The following is a 15,962-nucleotide window of genomic DNA, read 5'->3' on the forward strand; positions in this document are numbered from 1 at the left end:
TCGTGACTCTTCCCAAACCTCAACTGACTTACACTCGCTTACAAAATCGCCATTATGAAGCTCAAGATGAGCATCGTAATGATTCTCTGGTCGCTGTTCCTGGCGACCATGGCCATGGGCTTCAACGGTAAGTGACCCCAGCTTGCTTCATCCTCTTTCTGTCCCAGTATCACCGCCTACCCCCTCCATCCCCATCCCACCTTCTCAGCTCCTACATCAATCAGTTTTTGACTCACTTGACTTTAGGCCTCGATACCTCTGAGGGACTGCGCCGTCGTGAGGTTGACCTAGTCTTCGTTGGCTCCAACGATGCCATCGACCCTGCTTCGACTATGACCTTTACTGATACCACGACTCTGACTGTCTGCGGAACCGATGATCTCACCTGCACGACTTCTACTGGAGTCAATAGTGCCCCGACCGGTAAGGTTACTACGACTGATACTTGCACGGTCACTCAGACCTCGACAAGCACCGAGACCGAGTCTCCCACTGGCCATATTTCCACCGAGACCAAGACTCCTTCTGCCTCTACCATGACCGATACCGTGTGCACTGAGACTGATTCTCCCGCTGTCTCTACCGTGACCGAGACCGAGTGCACCGAGACCGAGTCTCCTACTGGCAATACTCTCACTGAGACCAAGACTCTCTCTGTCCCAATGTTGACCGATACCGAGTGCACTGGGACTGAGTCTTCTACCAGCGGGGCTCCTGGAGCTCCGCTGGCTACTACCCACATCACTGAGACTGCCACTGAGACGACCGAGTGCCCTCACGGCAATGCGTGCACTGAAAAGCATACCACGCTCTCTTCGGTTGCTAAGGTCAGCGGCATTGGTGCTGGTACTGGAACTGGACTCCCTTCCTTCCCTTCTGGTGGAGCCTATACCAACACCACTGGAAATGGTGTAACCATTTCCAAAGGTACCAACCCTTCTGGCAAGATCCCTAGCGCCCCGACTGCTTTGCCCATGAATAATGACGCTGATCCCCCACTGGCTCAAGTCGGCGGGCTGATTCCTGCCGTCATCTTCATGTGGTTGGTTGTGTTGTGAGTAACGATCACCCTGCTATTTCCGACATCGCAGGTACATCAGGTTTACTTGCTTGATTTTGTTACTCACATTATGGTTATTCTATTAGTTTGAGAATTTACTTTGGCCCCGACCCCGTTGAGCAATCTTCCGCTGTCAAGTTGCATTACCTGTCCTGGATATTCATATTTCTAATTGCTTTTTACGTTGTTCGGTCCATTGATCTTCTGGTACGTTGAAAGTTTTACAAAGGATTTCGCGTTGATGGATTTGTATCTTATTCTTTTGTCATGGCAGGTAATGAGTCCGGTGACCTGATCCCACCGCTCTTAACCTCCGACTGGATAATTTTTCTCCACAATCTTATCCTTCAATAGCAGTCTTGCTCTACAATATTATTATGCTTCAGTAGCACTTTTGTTCCATAGTGATCTCCTTCAATAACAGTCCTTTTCAATAATACTCTTCACATCCTCTTCTTCCGTAACAAGGTGAGTCAAATACGAAGCTCTTTCCATGAACGCATACCCATTACTCCATACGCCCGCTTCTAACAGTTTTCAATACCACCGGACATGGATGTTGACATTCAGTGATCAGAGGGTGATGAGACAGAAATCACTGCTATATAATAACAATCTTGTGAAGATGCTGTCAATCATATACGAAGAAGTGCCATCTTAGAATATGCCAACACAAGCAGTAGAAGTTGTATCTTTTTTCATTTATTGAAAACCCAGCCCCTCCTGCTGCTCATATAAGTGACTATCATTTTCTTTTGTCCGCTCGGCTTGCTTTCTCCATAATGATGCCAGATAATCGGATGTCGTGGCTTCTTCGATCGACTTATCTTCTCGAACCTTGAGAAACCGAGGGAATCGGAGGCTCAGACCCCTCTCCTCACTCACTAACCCAATGGCAGCCGGGTACGTCGGGCTGAGTGTAATATCTGCAAATGCCATCTCCCAGACCTCCTGTGGCTCGAACCAAACATCCGGCTCGCCGTTATAATCCACCCAACTAGGTCTTGAGATGACGTTCGGGCTCCTTTCAGCGTATTTGTCTTTGTTGGATTGATAGAATTTGTCCGTGAAGCCGGACATGCATTTTGTGACAGCTTCCAAAACGCCGGACTCGGGGTTTCGTACCGCGAGGAGAATTGGAGACCACCATTTGGCCTTGCGGCCTTGACCGTGCCATCCAGCCACGGGAATGAGATCGAGCGTCTCCGACGATGTGCTGTAATCTTTTTTGACCTTAAGCCAGGACTCGAGCCGTTTGTCGGGCTCGTAAGTGGAGAGGAGAGCTTTGCGTCGTGTGCCCTTTTCTTTGATGGACTGTGCGGGGGCAGTTTCTGATAGTTCATTTGATTGGCCTATGTTTTCCGAGATGGTCGTTGCATCGTTGATGATCTGGGCAGATTCTGCTTTCCCGTTTTCTTTGATCGTATTGTCGAGAGCCTTCACCATTATACCCTCACACTTCGCGTCGGTGGCGCCTTTGAAGAATTCCAGCACGATTTCCGAGTCGGCAGATGTTGCGTCGATACTTTTGACCCAAGTGAAGCGATTGTGAATTTCGAGAAAGAGGCTTCGGAGCAGTTCACGACGCTCGCGGAAAGGCCTATCCAATAGAGATTCCCCGTTGAGATACATCAAGTCGAAAGCAAACAGACACACGTTGACGGTGATTGAACCGATCTCGACGTTCTTTTTTGCCCGGTTGGTAAGGGTTTGGAAGGGTTGCAGATCCCCGGTCTTTTGATCCACAGCCACAACTTCTCCCTCTAAGATAAAACTGGACACACCGTCTCCGCGAATTTGAGGAACAATCGAGACCAAATCGGGGTATTTCTCTGTCATGAGCTCGAGGTGACGAGAGAAGATAGAAACCTTCCCCTTGCCATCACAATGAACCTGAGCACGCTGTCCGTCGTACTTGTATTCACAGCTGAAATCTCTTCCTTGAAGCTTCGTTAACATATCGCCAAGATCGCGTGTGATACTGCCAAGCATGGGCCGCAATGGAATGTGTAATGCCAGCCCACATCGGACAAGAAGTTCTTCTGTCACTCCAATCTCCATTAGACACGGCACAAGATCATTATAGTCGGGGTGACGGGCATATGATGCCTTGACGATTTCTTCCGCATTATTGTAGATCTCAGCCAGCTCCTCCTTTTTCAATCGAGTAAGCTCCTGCTGTGATCGAATCTCATATACAGCCCCAGTCGGCTTCGAGTAGAGAAACGCCCGTGCCAGTGCAATGAGCATAGTTGTCTTGACAGCACCGATACGAAGGTTCTGAACGAGAGTGCGGACAATATACCGGCTTTCTTCCGCACCGCGTGTATCTTGCAATAACTTGTCCACAATCCGTTGCTTTGTTTCCTGGCTACCAGACCCCTTGCTCATAGCAATCTTGAGTAGCGACTGATACACGCCTTTGATCCTCAATGGCTTTGGTTTGACCAGAGTGAAGGTCTGTCTTTTCTTGGCCTCAAAAGCGACGTCTCCAGCATCACCATGTTTATCATAGAGCGTCTTGAGACTTTGGCTATCAAGACCGTATACTTTCTTCAAAGCTTTCGAAATAGAAGAGCCGCCCAGCCCCAGCTCTACTTCATCGAATGGCGGCGAAATCGAGTTGGTAGCCAGCCAAACGGCAGGCAAGAGGCTGGATGGATCCCCTTCGATTAAGACGCGCAGAAAGTTCACCAGCGTATCGACTGTCTTTATGCGGCTTGTCGTCGAATTCGCCAGAACAAAGGCTCTTGTCAGCAGGGCGTATGAAGCATCGCCGCCTCCGCTGGCCCACTGTGACCGCAATTCGGTGGCATACGTAGACGCATCGAAAGTTTGCGGATTCTGGTCGAAGGGTACCGTAAGAGATATCGAGTCCTCGGTACCCGCTGACGACTGTAGTGACAAAGTATTCTTCGTCGGCGTTGCTGGTGTTACTGGTGCTGGTGGTGTCGCATCCGCTGGAATCGAAGGTGTACACGAAGATGTAGCTGTCTCACGTTCTGTCGGTACGGGTTGGTTTTTGGTCGAAGACGAGCCACCGGAACTTCCTTCTTGGTCCCACTCGGCCTGGAGCTTGCGCGCTAAAGCTTCGTCCGAGAGGGTCTGTTCTGTTACCTCTGACTGTGGTTGAAGCTGAGGCTCAGGCTGTCGGGCTGCTTGTCCTCTGAAGAACGACTCAATACTACGCGTCTTCTGCGGCGAACCGTCGACGCCATTTCGCTTGCGCTTCTTAGCCGGGCTGGACATATTTTCTTGTGGAGAAAGTGCAGAATGAAAGCACGCATGTTGCCACTGGGAAGCTGGCTCGATGCCGGCGAGCGGGTACGTCAGACCGAAAGGCGGAGATCAACATTCGACGCTGTCGCATTCGCGACACCGTTGCCCTCCCGCATCGAAGATCCCCCTTCAACTATGGCGCCCCCCACGTCGCTCTCGTCGCATGAGCGGACGCGGGTGGAAGATTATCTGAACGACAAGATCCAGGTCTCTACGGACCTGGAGAGTCTCGACTCGTTGCTCTCGAACCTCCGTGCGCAGCAGGAGCTTCAGCGGAAGCAGGTAATTCCTCCACTCGTCCCCAACGCAACGACACAATCGCTCCAGACAGACAGATGACTGACAAAATGACCGATTAGCTAGCTGACGCACACGAGGCGCTTTCAAATGCAACCAAAGCATCCAATGACCACGCCGAAGCCACTCGCAAGCGGGCCGAGGTATTCGCGGAGGAGCAGGCGGATATTGATCGCCGTTTGAAGGCCATCACACAATCAGAGACCAGTGATGAAGCAGTACACCGACTGGAGAAGAGCATGGAGAGATTCCATCGCTTGGAACTCTCTAAGGGATACGTGGAGCTACTGAAGGAGGCCGAGGAACTGAGGTAAGAAGCATCCCGCAACCTTGGCTGGGTGGGAATGGATTCTAATAGTTGCAATACAGCAAGGAAGCCCTGAAAAGCATCTCATCTGAGCCTCGTGCCGCCCTAAGTCCCTACGCTAGACTCCGCAGTATTGTCCTGTCGCTCAAGGAAGCCCAGCCCGCCGCCGAGGGCGCCGCCCCCCACCTTATTGCCTATACCGAGAAGCTTGCACTGGCCCTGCGCCAGCAATTGAAGAAGTTCTTTGGCGATAGGCTACAGAAAACTCTGGAGTCTATGAAGTGGCCGACGCGGGAGCTGAATATCACCGAAACATTGCTGGGCGAGTGGAGACGAGATGTTGAGCTTCTGATTGATTTGCAAGCCCCGTATGTTGACAGTCGGCCCCATTCCCTATCCTCTTGTCTAAATATAAACAGTGAGCTGCCCGGTCGCGATGCTTTGGCAGTTGGTAATACCCTCGAGCCGCCAGTCTTATTCCCGCTGGAAGTGATGGTGCATCCTCTCGAACTCCGGTTCAAGTATCATTTCAGTGGCGACAAACCGACCAACAGGCTTGACAAGGTAAGCACCCGTATCATGAAACAAACAGAGCCACATGTTCTAATATCAGTTTTAGCCGGAATATTTCCTATCGCACGTCATGGATTTGATTAACCAATTTGGAGGATTCTTCACATCATATCTCCAGCCAATCCTGGATGAAAGGCTGGAGTCTGTGGGACAGGATCTGGAGTGGAACTTTTTTAATGCGCTGCATGCTTTCATCAATGCACTACTGCCCATGCTGAGACAGAAGATCGATTCGCTCCTGCCCCAGATCGCAGACCACCCCCAATTGCTCAGCCACTTCATTCACGAGCTGATGAGTTTCGACAACGAGATGAGAGAAACATGGAACTACCTTCCAGATCCATATGCGGAAGGAAATTGGAAAGGGATGACTGCGGAAGTTTTGACGAAGCACGGCTGGTACGATCGCTGGCTCCAGGTCGAAAAGGAATTTGCATTGGCCCGATATAAGGACATTATCGACAACCCGGACAGCGGGCACATTGACTATGATGGAATTGAGCGCACCGCAACCAAGCCTACCAAGGCCGCGATCCGTGTGAATGACCTTCTTGAGACCATCACCGAGCGCTACCAACCATTGACTTCGTTCAGTCAGAAGTTGCGGTTCCTTATTGATATTCAAATCACCATCTTCGACCAGTTCCATGAGCGCCTCTTTTCCGCCTTGGAAGCGTATCTGGCGATGACATCTACACTCGGTCGCACGGTGCAAGGGGCCGATGAACAGGCTAGCGTGGAAGGCGTGGCTGGTCTTGAACGTCTTTGCAGAGTCTTCGGTAGTGCCGAGTACCTGGAAAAGAAAATGGAAGATTGGAGCAACGATGTCTTCTTTGTTGAGTTATGGTCTGAGCTCCAAGACCGAGTTCGCCGAAAACGTGATGATGGTCAAAATGTGGCCGGTACCATGACTATCGCAGAAGTGGCATCCCGTACCTCTCCGGCTGTTGCAAAGAACAACGCATCCAGCACTCAGCCCTCTTCGGACGGAGCACTTTTCGATGAAACCGCTTCTGCCTATCGTCGTCTTCGGCGGCGATCCGAAACCATCATCATCTCTACGTTGACTTCGAACATTACTACCGCCTTGAAGCCCTATTCTCGTATATCAACCTGGGCTACGATCTCTACACCTTCTGCCAATGCAGCGGGTTCTCCTCTTCCTCTAACATCAGACCTGGCTCATGCCATGAACGTTCTATCCACGCAGCTTTCTTTCATCTCACATACCCTAGGTGTCGCTCCTCTACGCCGAGTCTCGCGTCAAGTTCTGCTTTCGATTCAGACTTACGTCTGGGACAATGTCCTGACGAGAAACAAATTTTCTGCTACGGGCGCAGCCCAACTCTTGAGCGACGTCGATCATCTCTGCAATGGGGTGGACACCACTCTCGGTACGGCAGGCCACGCAGGAGGCTCTCTGCAAATTGTGAGAAAGTTGAGCGAAGGATTGCGTCTTCTTAACCTGAATGCATCGACGCTCGAGCAAGGCACAGAGGACGCCGAGGCCGCATTGGGACTGTGGGATGTTGAAAAGAGGTTGTTTAAGGATAACGAGAGCGCCCGGTCTGTGCTTGCTGAACTTGAAGTTGATGGGCTTACAGAGGCTGAAGCTCGGTTAGTGTTGGAGCGGAGGGTGGAGATTGGTAGCTAAAAGGGCAATCTTGACTCGAATCAATTCCCAGTTTATCTTCCAATGATGCCAGTATCCATCTACACGTAAATTCATCGTCTATCGAGATATGTACAAATCACATCGCAACAATATGTTGATGAGTATGTTCAAGGATTATGAACAACAGGGCCGTGGCCATGCTCAGCCAGTCGCTTCAGCGGTACGACAGGCGTAGTCGATTTCAACGATTCCGCAATGGCAGGCCCAACCTTCTCGATGGCACGCACAAGAGATTCAACCGTCTCCTTGCTCGTCAGGACGTTGACTACACATCGGAAGAACTTGCCGTTGCCAACTGCATCTTCGTCCCCGCTGGGAGGCGCAAAGTCCACCATGAAGCCTCTGGGGACGATAGCATGCGTGATCTGCTCAGTCACCTTGCTGTTATTCTTACCACGCTGCTCCTCGTTCGAAACGATGCCCCGGGGGTAAACGAACTCCCTGCCAGGGGCATAGTAGAAGCAGACCTGCAAGCAGGGCGGCGCATTCTCGCTAACGAGGATGAAATTCGGGCTTTGCGAAACGAGGGTTGCCAAATAAGCGGCAACATCGCAAGCATTGTCGATCTGCTGCTCGTAGCCCTCAGTCCCGTAATATGTCCAGCCCAAAAACAGTTTCAAAGAATCGGCACGACGACCACATTGCAATGTAAGGTCAGCCAGATCCCACACTTCAGGCGAGTCGGTCTCCAACTCCGTCTCGTGTCCATTGCCATTCGCTGCAGCTTCCGTATCCTCATTGTGGAAGAGGTAGCCTGCGGGCAATGTGTTCGCTCGGTGGAACTGGCGCATATCGGATGCCAACAAGAACGAGCATGTCACAGGGACACCAAGCATCTTGTGAGGGTTGATCGCAATACTGTTTGCCTTCTCTGAGCCAGTGAGCTTATGTTTCTGTCGCTGGGAGAATACAAAGGAGCCACCCCAAGATCCGTCAATGTGGAACCAGAGATTGTATCTCTTGCAAATCGCCGCGATCTCCTCGAAGGGATCAAATGATCCCATCACGGTTGTTCCAGCAGTGGCGTTGACGTAGAATGGAGTCCGTCCCTCACTTTGAGCCTTTTGAACCAATTTCTCCAACTCAGCTGGAATCAAGCGGCCTTGCTTGTTAATCGGCACAGTCCAAACGGCGCGGCTGCCAAATCCGAGCATCTGCGCAGCTTTCTCGACGCTATAGTGGCCATGAGCACTGGTGAAGAGCACAAACTTGTAGCCATCGTTCCCGTTTTCCTTGGTGCTGGGGTAGAGGTTGTTCCGCGCAATCACAATGGACGTGGTGTTAGAAGCTGAGCCACCCTGTACAGAGATTCCGCCTGCTCGAGGTCCGTTCAATCCGAAGAGATTTGCCAGTCGCTGGCCGGTATATTTTTCAATGACGGTCAGGGCAGGGGAGACCTGGTAGACGTGTACGTTGGTGTTCAGGGTTGCAAGAATTAGCTCGGCAGCGACACCGGGAGCATTAGTCGAGGCATAGAGCTTGTCCATGAATCCCTGGTGCCATGTGTTGACGGAGTATCGCAGGACCTTCTGCAGCACTTCGATCAGACCGTCCTGTCGTCGGCCTTGTTCCGGGATCTCGAGCTTCAGGATGTCTCGGAGTTCCCCCGGCTTTCTGTATTCAACCAGCGATGTCCCTTGCGCATGTCCGTTGGCTCCATTGGTGGCACTGGCGCCGTTCTTTTGCACAGCAGATGTCGGTTCGTCGGCAGCTCGAATGAAGGGAATGAGGAGGTCCTCGACGGCTTTCAAGAGCTGTATATCCAAGCATTTGTTAAGTCCAATGATTCCATAAAAACAAAAAATACCCAGTTTTCTCTGCGTACCAGGAATTTGCCGTGAATAGGGCTTGAGGACTTACGCTTTGCACCTCATCGGCACGGCTGGTCGGGGAAGTTTCTGACATCGGGGCAGACAATCGCAAGAGCCTCTATGGTGATATATCCAATGAAGTGCCAGATGATGACTATGATATGGACAGGGATCGCGGAAAGGTACCAAGCAAGTCAGGCGTTGAATTTGAGTTGAGCGTCCCAACGAAGCGCAGGTGGGAAAAAAAAGTTAGTAGGGAAGGTCACCGCCGATGGCGACATTCGACGCGCCGACTGCCTGACATCATCATCGGCCGAAGTGGTGAAGCACATTGTTGCAGCAAAGAGAGGGCATGAAGATGAAGTCTACATTTGAATACTTTGCTTCCAGTCTAGATCTACTGCACTGCCCATTCACAGGTCGATTGATTTGCGTCACACCCGCCGGTTGCCGCGACAAAGCGGCCGTTTGGAGGGGCACTCCCATCAAATCTTCCCCGCAGCGGAAAATCTTATCAATACGTTAACATTATTGTACCTTAGGGTAGGCAACAGCCAGAGTATCAAATGTCCCGCGCAAATAATGCAATCCGATTACTCTCGAATTCTGGGTGTCTATCGTACAATGCAGCTTTTATAGAAATAAGAAATGAACTAATGCCAAGATCTGCATCCTGCAAGCCTCCCGCAGCTGCAGCCACTGTTGTGCAGGGATCATGTTTTTGTAGTCCACGGCATCAAGGTATAGTATCGACAATCATCAGATGGGTATTTATTTTGTTCATTGACTCGCAGGCGCAGCCTCGGCCTGCTTGGCCGCAAAGCGTTCCCGTGCCAGCTCGATCTTCGATTTAGGTCGGGCAGCGCCTTCACTATCTTCGGGCTGGCGTTCAATGCCCTTCGCCCGGTCTTTCCATTCGCCCCGTCGGCGTTTGTATAGGTCCATGGACCAGTTGCGCCACACGGCACGACCCAGGAAGGAATCGCGCAAGGTCATTTCACTTTGCGCAAGCTCCTGGGCCAGCCGCTCCTTGACGAAAAAGATGTCCTTGGTGGCCGACCAAAGCGCATCCACCACGTGAGACCCGCTGCTATCGAGCGCAAGTTCCACGATGTGACCCTGGAAGCGAATAGTGAACTGTCGGCGGAACTGGCCGGTGGATGTGGGAAGAGTCAAGGCTTGTTGGAGGACGCGGGAGGAGGTGGGTTCTTTGGCGAGTTGGATGATGAAGTCGGAAGACTGAGCAAGCAAGCTGGAGTAGACGAGCTCGCTGAGCGGCCCGGAAACTGTCAGTATCGTCTGTGCCAAGAGAGAGCCATGGAGTCTCTCTGCAGAGAAGCCAGAGGACGCCTTTTTCCCTCCATCCCTCTTCTCTCCATCGTCTGCGCCCTCCATTACTTCATCTTCAGCGTCCTGCTGAGGACCATCAGTTGTCCCGTCAAGTCGGAGCATTTGTCGAAGTCGGATCGAGGGATCCTGGTCATAGGCCTCCTTGAGAGCCTTGGCAAACGGTTTGGTGTCGACATTGCGAATCACGCACCGCTCAATTAAAACCCGAGGCACGATCAGACGTCCGCGCTCAATCAGACCCGGCACTTCAGGAATGATCAGTTCCATCGCGTTCTGCAGATCGTCCTTTCCAAGTCTCTCCAGGGTTCGCAGAACAACGTAGCCGGCGGTGGTGTTTCGGGAAAGCGATCCAATGCGACCGCGGATGTTGTTTTTGTAGAGGTTCTTGAACACCTTGCCTGGCATGTAGCGCACCATGGTCTCAACCAAGCGTGAGCCGACAGGGTCGTAAAGAAGGCCACGGATGAAGGTTGCGCTTTCAGTGCCTTCTTCAAAGGATTCGTCAGGGACAAGTCGTCGCAAAATGGATTTGGAGTCTTTGGCGCTGGACTTCCCGAAGTGGGAAAGTTCCAGGAACAACATGACCTGGAGAACAGGGTTTCCAATGGGATGAGACGCCAGTGCTCTCAAGTAGGTGTTGTCCAAACCAGAGACCATATCAGTCATGATCTTTTTCAGTGCAGGAGCAAATGACTCGGGAACGCTCCGCTTCTGTTTGGATGCTTTCTCCTCCTTATCAGCATCGGTAAGACCCAACCTTTCCTTCTTCCGGCTGGCAACAATCGAATCACTCGAAACGACATCGACCGGCTCACCGGCGAGAACCAGCAGAAGTACACGAATGGTATGCGACGCAAATCGTTCGGTCAAAAGATATCCCCAGTTTCCCTCTAGCTCCTCAATGACAGTCATGAACATTTCGGCAAGTGACTGCTCTGGCTCGGCGTCTCCGTCGTCCTCGCTCGATTGCTTATTTTGAGACTTTGGCGTCTTCGCCATGACCGCGGGAGCTGCGTTGATGAAGAGGGTCTCGCAGCAGTGACTGGCAAAGCGGTGTTGCACAAGATGAAGGAAGTGGCCGATAAACTTGCTGAAAATACGTCGGATCTGGGGAATGTCCGACATAGAGATCAGCTTTTCCATGAGCCTTGAACAGCCCTGGCTACAGGCAATCTTCAACTCCTTCCCATTGGCTTCTTGGTATACACTTTCAACGAACAGGTTCTTCTCCTCAGCATCGGCAAATTGGTTCGCTTCCAGCATTTCGTTGGCGCGCGAGAAATACTCTGACTCGTCGGCGTCAAGCAGACCGTAGAATGGCATATCCCCTGATTCATCATTTCCTGCATACTCTTGTTGGTCCTCAGGTTCAAGAGGAATGTAGTCGGCGTTCTCGGTGTAGGGATCGTCGTAGGTCTGGTCCGCGGTGCCGTCGGCGTCGGCGTCGTCGGAGGACGGCTTGATGCGCTTCGCGGAGGGAGCTTCGAAGGCCGCATCATGTTTGCGCTTTGAATCTTCCTTCTGCGCTTTCTTCTCGGCCCGGCGGCCTCTCTTCTGGTTCTCACGAGGCATGGCACTGGTGTTTGGACGGAGAAGCTCGCGCGCTGGATTTTTTTTTTGGATAAGCGGTGGTCCAAGCGCCCTGTTTGTCTGGTTTGCACATATCTATATGCTGCACCCCCGGCGATACACAACCGTGCCTTATGCCATATGTTAGATGCTCCTACCCTAGGGTAAGATTAATACAGCTTTGAGTACTTGAAAGACTTTTTGAATAATTGTGCTAAGTTAAATTTGAGGGTTTTCAAGTGCAAAGAATGCCAGAGAAGTCCACAGTAATTCCATCAAATGATCGCAGCCATCCGCATCTCAACTCGCTTCAGAAGGTCGCAGACCATATCTTCTCGTAAGTTACCTTCCTCATAGGTAGCATTGATTGTGGAAGGGCGATTGCGCACACCGGCTACATTGAACACCAGATCAGCACCACATCCCGCCTTCCATGCACTCGTCGAAAACTCTATATTGGAGATAGTCCAGCCCGCGCTAGAAACAGGTTCTTCGCTTGGACCTGGAACAAAAGCACCCAGATTAGAGATACTGGAGAGATTGTGCTGGCTGAGATTCACGCCAGGTATGAATTGGTCCATGTAGTCATCCTCTCCGATCAGTTCGATGCACTGAAGGGCTTTCCGCCATATTTTTTTGTTGTCGATGTCATCGAGAAACAAATGCCCTGTGCTTACGTGCCAGCTCCCAGATCAAAGATGCATTTACTGAGTTTGGACCTTTTCCTGCTTGGCGGAATTTGGAAAGCCAGTCAAAGCTGTTGACTACCGATGCTGCGCCGCTCATGGTATGCTCCCGGTCGTGTGGTAGTAAATGCGACCGAATATCGATAACTATTTGCGAGTGATTGATTTTGGCTTCCGGATAGCATTCCGTGGCTAGTCCAATCTTGATGAGTGTATGTAGCAAGCTAGTAAACGAAGTTTGATGTTCACGGCAAGCCTGCAAGCATTTTATCATGATCTGGTTGTCCAAACGTAGGGAGCTCAATTTCGTTTTGACCAAATATTCCGCTCTCTGAGGATTACCAAAGGTGAATTCTCGGGTTTGATGCTTTGTATCATGGAAGAAAAGATCTGTTCCTCGGTACCAGAATCTCATGCACCACATCCGGAGAACGTGCCAAATACCGTATAGGATGGAAGGGCCGACACCGAGCCGCTTCAGGGGGTCCTCTTCTGGAAAGCCTTTGATCTAGGCTCTCATTTCAACAACTGGAGATATATTGTGCTCGTTGTTGGGCGAATTGAGAGCATTCAATAATTGTTTGTGTATGATAGTCGCTTCGCGTCCATCGGTAATATAGTGGTCATACACAAAGAGTGCTTGCATCCCATTCACCACAACCAATATCCACGGCGGTTTCACCCCAGGATCAAACCAGTGTCCATGGTATGTTTCAATTATTTCGGTCAGCGCGCCTTGTTCTTCTTCCTCGGGAATATCGACGAACCTGACGTGGTCCTCCAGATTGATGTGCTGCAGAAACCCGGACCAGCATCGATGCTTACCGGGCTTCTTCTCGGAAGTTCGCTGGTAATAAATCACGCCCAGCTCTGGAATTTGCCGCGCCACTTGCCGTAATGCCGGATAGACTAGTACTTTGGATAATCTGACATTGTCGACTGTGAGATTGAAGTAAGATGCTGCGCATATGATGTTTGACTGCCAGCCAAATCGATTCGCCAAAGACCACTCCCGTTGGTATCGGTCTAAATATCGATTAGAAAGGCATGCAGTGTGGGAATGAAGCTAAGCTTCTATACTCACCAGCAGGTTGCTCGTGAATGAATCTAGGCGCCACAACGGCATCTTCCCCGAGGTATATTGGGTTCCCATGATCATGGAACAACAATGTGGAGGGTGAAAGTTTTGTAAAGCAAGGCTTGTAGCAAGGCTGCGGGTAATTCATGCTTCTGCTTATGAGGAATTTCCCGCAGTTTGCTTATGAGGCCTAGCGCTTACTAGGAATAAGACAAACACCAACACATCCTTTTGGCTAAATTTGGTGATTTGGGGCCAAATAATCTGTTGCTGAGCCCCAAAGGAAGGAGTACGCTTTCCGTATTATGACACCCCCAAAGTAGCCCTGACAAATAGCTGGCTTTCTTTCAACTTCTCCCAGCCTTGCGAGTTACTAGTGCCCGGGCCGCCTAGAGTTGACGTGTATTGGCTGTCGCCCCCAAAATGGATCGCGCATCGAAAAACTGGGATGCATCTACCAACAAAGCCAATTTCGAATCGAGATTGTCGTCAAATTATGATATACTTTTAGTTACACAGATAATATACAAACACTTTTAGCCTGCCAATGTCTAGACGGCCGAAAAGATGGCAGAGACATGCCGTCCACATTCAACCCGTTGTTCCATACTCACAGTGCGCTTGCCAACTTTACCCTTGTGTCGCGGCATGATCTGTAGCCTTGCCTCGGGTTCGAGATTTTGGCGAGACTCGGGGGGTGCCTTGATATAGGTCGGTTTAGGAAGGTTGGTTCGCTTTCCAGTGCCCAGCTGGAAGTGCTCGTTGCCTCCCCACCAGAACACCTCATAACCCCAGTCATTCGTTTTGTCAAGCTCGCCTGTATTCTTTGCGCTTAGGTTCGTCTTGTTATCCAACAACGCGGCGACATGTGTAGTGCCGACGGACATGGCGCGCAGGCGGATCGGCAGCATCTGTCTGGTCTTCTCATCGTATTCGCCTAGCCCGCTCAGGTCCTTCACCTTGATGGGAGTGTCTTGCAAGTGAATCCATTTTCCAGCGCCAAGTGTACCCCAGATACCTCGGCCACAAGTCCAGGTGTCGGCGGTGACTCTGCCTAGATCACGAACATTGGCAGCTTCTTCCCCTCGGCCAAGAATTCGTTTCGAGTCGACAGTGAAGAAAGTGTTCGCCCCACCTGCTGAAACGCTGGTAACCTTTGGCGATGAAGTATTCAAGCGATAAAGCTTGTTCAGAGACAGTGCGAATGGAGTATCTTTGAATGGAAATTCTGGCTCGAAGTCCACGCCAAGCTGGCCGAACGAGTTATCACCCCAAGCAAACAGTCGTCCATCCTTGCTCAGTGCCAGAGAGTGGTAGTCTCCAGAAGCAACCTCAATGATCTTGGAACCCCTAAGAGCCGTGACTTCGTGGCACATATCCACGGGCCCACTGGGCCGTGTGGTAAATGACAGTCCAGGTACACCAAGCTGACCAAGCGATGGATAGTGTTCAGTGGACGCAGCAGCCGTGAAAACACGCCCGTAGCTTGTGAGAAGAATAACATGCTCCAGGCCTCCTCTAATCGCAGTGATTTTCTCTCCAAGCTTCAAAGATGGCTTCAGAAGACGGTAACTCAATGTGGATTGGCTACCCCAGAAAGGCACCCAGGAACTTTCGCGAGACTTCGGTCCAGTGCTTTGGTCCTCCTTGGAGATAGGCAGAGAATAAATAGTTCCATCGGAGGACAATGCGACAATTCGGCTTTCGGAGAGAACAAGCGATGCCAGATTCTTGCCGACCAGGGTCTTCGTCGGCTTGAACTCAGTCTCCGAGTATCCTTTGCCCCATTGAACTAGGTCACCATTCTCTGTGATTGCAGCACCGGATTTCTCATCGACTTTGAAGTCCCGCAGCACCTGGTCATTAAAGTATTTGAAACGTCGAGGCGTTTTGACATCGGTACCCTTTGATCCTGGATCTACAACCTTGTATACGTTCGAGCCCCATGTATACACCGCAGGGCTTTTGAGGCTTCGCTTTTCTTGAATGAAGTCGGCGCGGAGGTCGTTGACATCGATAACTTCCTTCTTCACCTCTTTCTGGCGGTCAACCCAGGTCTGCCAGTCCCCATTGACATATGAATATCCAAAATAGGCGGCAGTGCCTGCTACTGCAAATCCAAAAGAATTCCGCAACCAATGCGACGAGGGGTTCGACTTCGATTTACCACTTGCGAATCGTCGCCAGGGTGCATTGAGCGGGGGCGAGCAACAGGGCCGGAGGGGTGGGCGACACGAGCTAGGTGCGCCACGGGGCGCCGAAATCGGGTTGTCATCA

The 15,962-nt window shown here is 51.2% G+C and overlaps 7 protein-coding genes across 7 annotated transcripts; 2 read left to right on the top strand and 5 right to left on the bottom strand.

The window, feature by feature from the left end:
* Positions 1-54: 54 nt before the first annotated feature.
* N7532_004630 (uncharacterized protein) lies at positions 55-1,058 on the top strand (the record flags this gene model as incomplete). The annotated part of the gene is made up of 2 exons (XM_056617124.1): positions 55-127; positions 247-1,058. The coding sequence occupies 2 exons, from the start codon at positions 55-57 to the stop codon at positions 1,056-1,058; spliced, it is 885 nt and encodes a 294-aa protein (XP_056477481.1).
* A 704-nt stretch (positions 1,059-1,762) lies between these two features.
* N7532_004631 (putative DNA ligase I) lies at positions 1,763-4,309 on the bottom strand (the record flags this gene model as incomplete). The annotated part of the gene is made up of 1 exon (XM_056617125.1): positions 1,763-4,309. The coding sequence occupies one exon, from the start codon at positions 4,307-4,309 to the stop codon at positions 1,763-1,765; it is 2,547 nt and encodes an 848-aa protein (XP_056477482.1).
* Positions 4,310-4,474: 165 nt separating this feature from the next.
* On the top strand, positions 4,475-7,170 carry N7532_004632 (RINT-1 family protein; the record flags this gene model as incomplete). Its single annotated transcript, XM_056617126.1, has 5 exons — positions 4,475-4,621; positions 4,699-4,946; positions 5,006-5,311; positions 5,363-5,507; positions 5,563-7,170. 5 exons carry the CDS (start codon positions 4,475-4,477, stop codon positions 7,168-7,170), a joined length of 2,454 nt encoding a protein of 817 aa, XP_056477483.1.
* Positions 7,171-7,298: 128 nt separating this feature from the next.
* On the bottom strand, positions 7,299-9,096 carry N7532_004633 (pyridoxal phosphate-dependent decarboxylase family protein; the record flags this gene model as incomplete). Its single annotated transcript, XM_056617127.1, has 2 exons — positions 7,299-8,945; positions 9,052-9,096. The coding sequence occupies 2 exons, from the start codon at positions 9,094-9,096 to the stop codon at positions 7,299-7,301; spliced, it is 1,692 nt and encodes a 563-aa protein (XP_056477484.1).
* A 686-nt stretch (positions 9,097-9,782) lies between these two features.
* On the bottom strand, positions 9,783-11,924 carry nop9 (RNA-binding RNA processing protein NOP9; the record flags this gene model as incomplete). The annotated part of the gene is made up of 1 exon (XM_056617128.1): positions 9,783-11,924. The coding sequence occupies one exon, from the start codon at positions 11,922-11,924 to the stop codon at positions 9,783-9,785; it is 2,142 nt and encodes a 713-aa protein (XP_056477485.1).
* Positions 11,925-12,196: 272 nt separating this feature from the next.
* Positions 12,197-12,707, bottom strand: N7532_004635 (uncharacterized protein; the record flags this gene model as incomplete). Its single annotated transcript, XM_056617129.1, is given in 2 exon segments — positions 12,197-12,588; positions 12,599-12,707. The coding sequence occupies 2 exon segments, from the start codon at positions 12,705-12,707 to the stop codon at positions 12,197-12,199; spliced, it is 501 nt and encodes a 166-aa protein (XP_056477486.1).
* A 1,529-nt stretch (positions 12,708-14,236) lies between these two features.
* N7532_004636 (uncharacterized protein) lies at positions 14,237-15,879 on the bottom strand (the record flags this gene model as incomplete). Its single annotated transcript, XM_056617130.1, is given in 2 exon segments — positions 14,237-15,841; positions 15,853-15,879. 2 exon segments carry the CDS (start codon positions 15,877-15,879, stop codon positions 14,237-14,239), a joined length of 1,632 nt encoding a protein of 543 aa, XP_056477487.1.
* Between the last annotated feature and the right edge of the window lie 83 nt (positions 15,880-15,962).

Source organism: Penicillium argentinense (assembly GCF_028826775.1).
Source record: "Penicillium argentinense strain IBT 30761 chromosome Unknown utg000004l_segment0_segment0, whole genome shotgun sequence".
In the NCBI taxonomy this organism is placed as follows: domain Eukaryota; kingdom Fungi; phylum Ascomycota; class Eurotiomycetes; order Eurotiales; family Aspergillaceae; genus Penicillium; species Penicillium argentinense.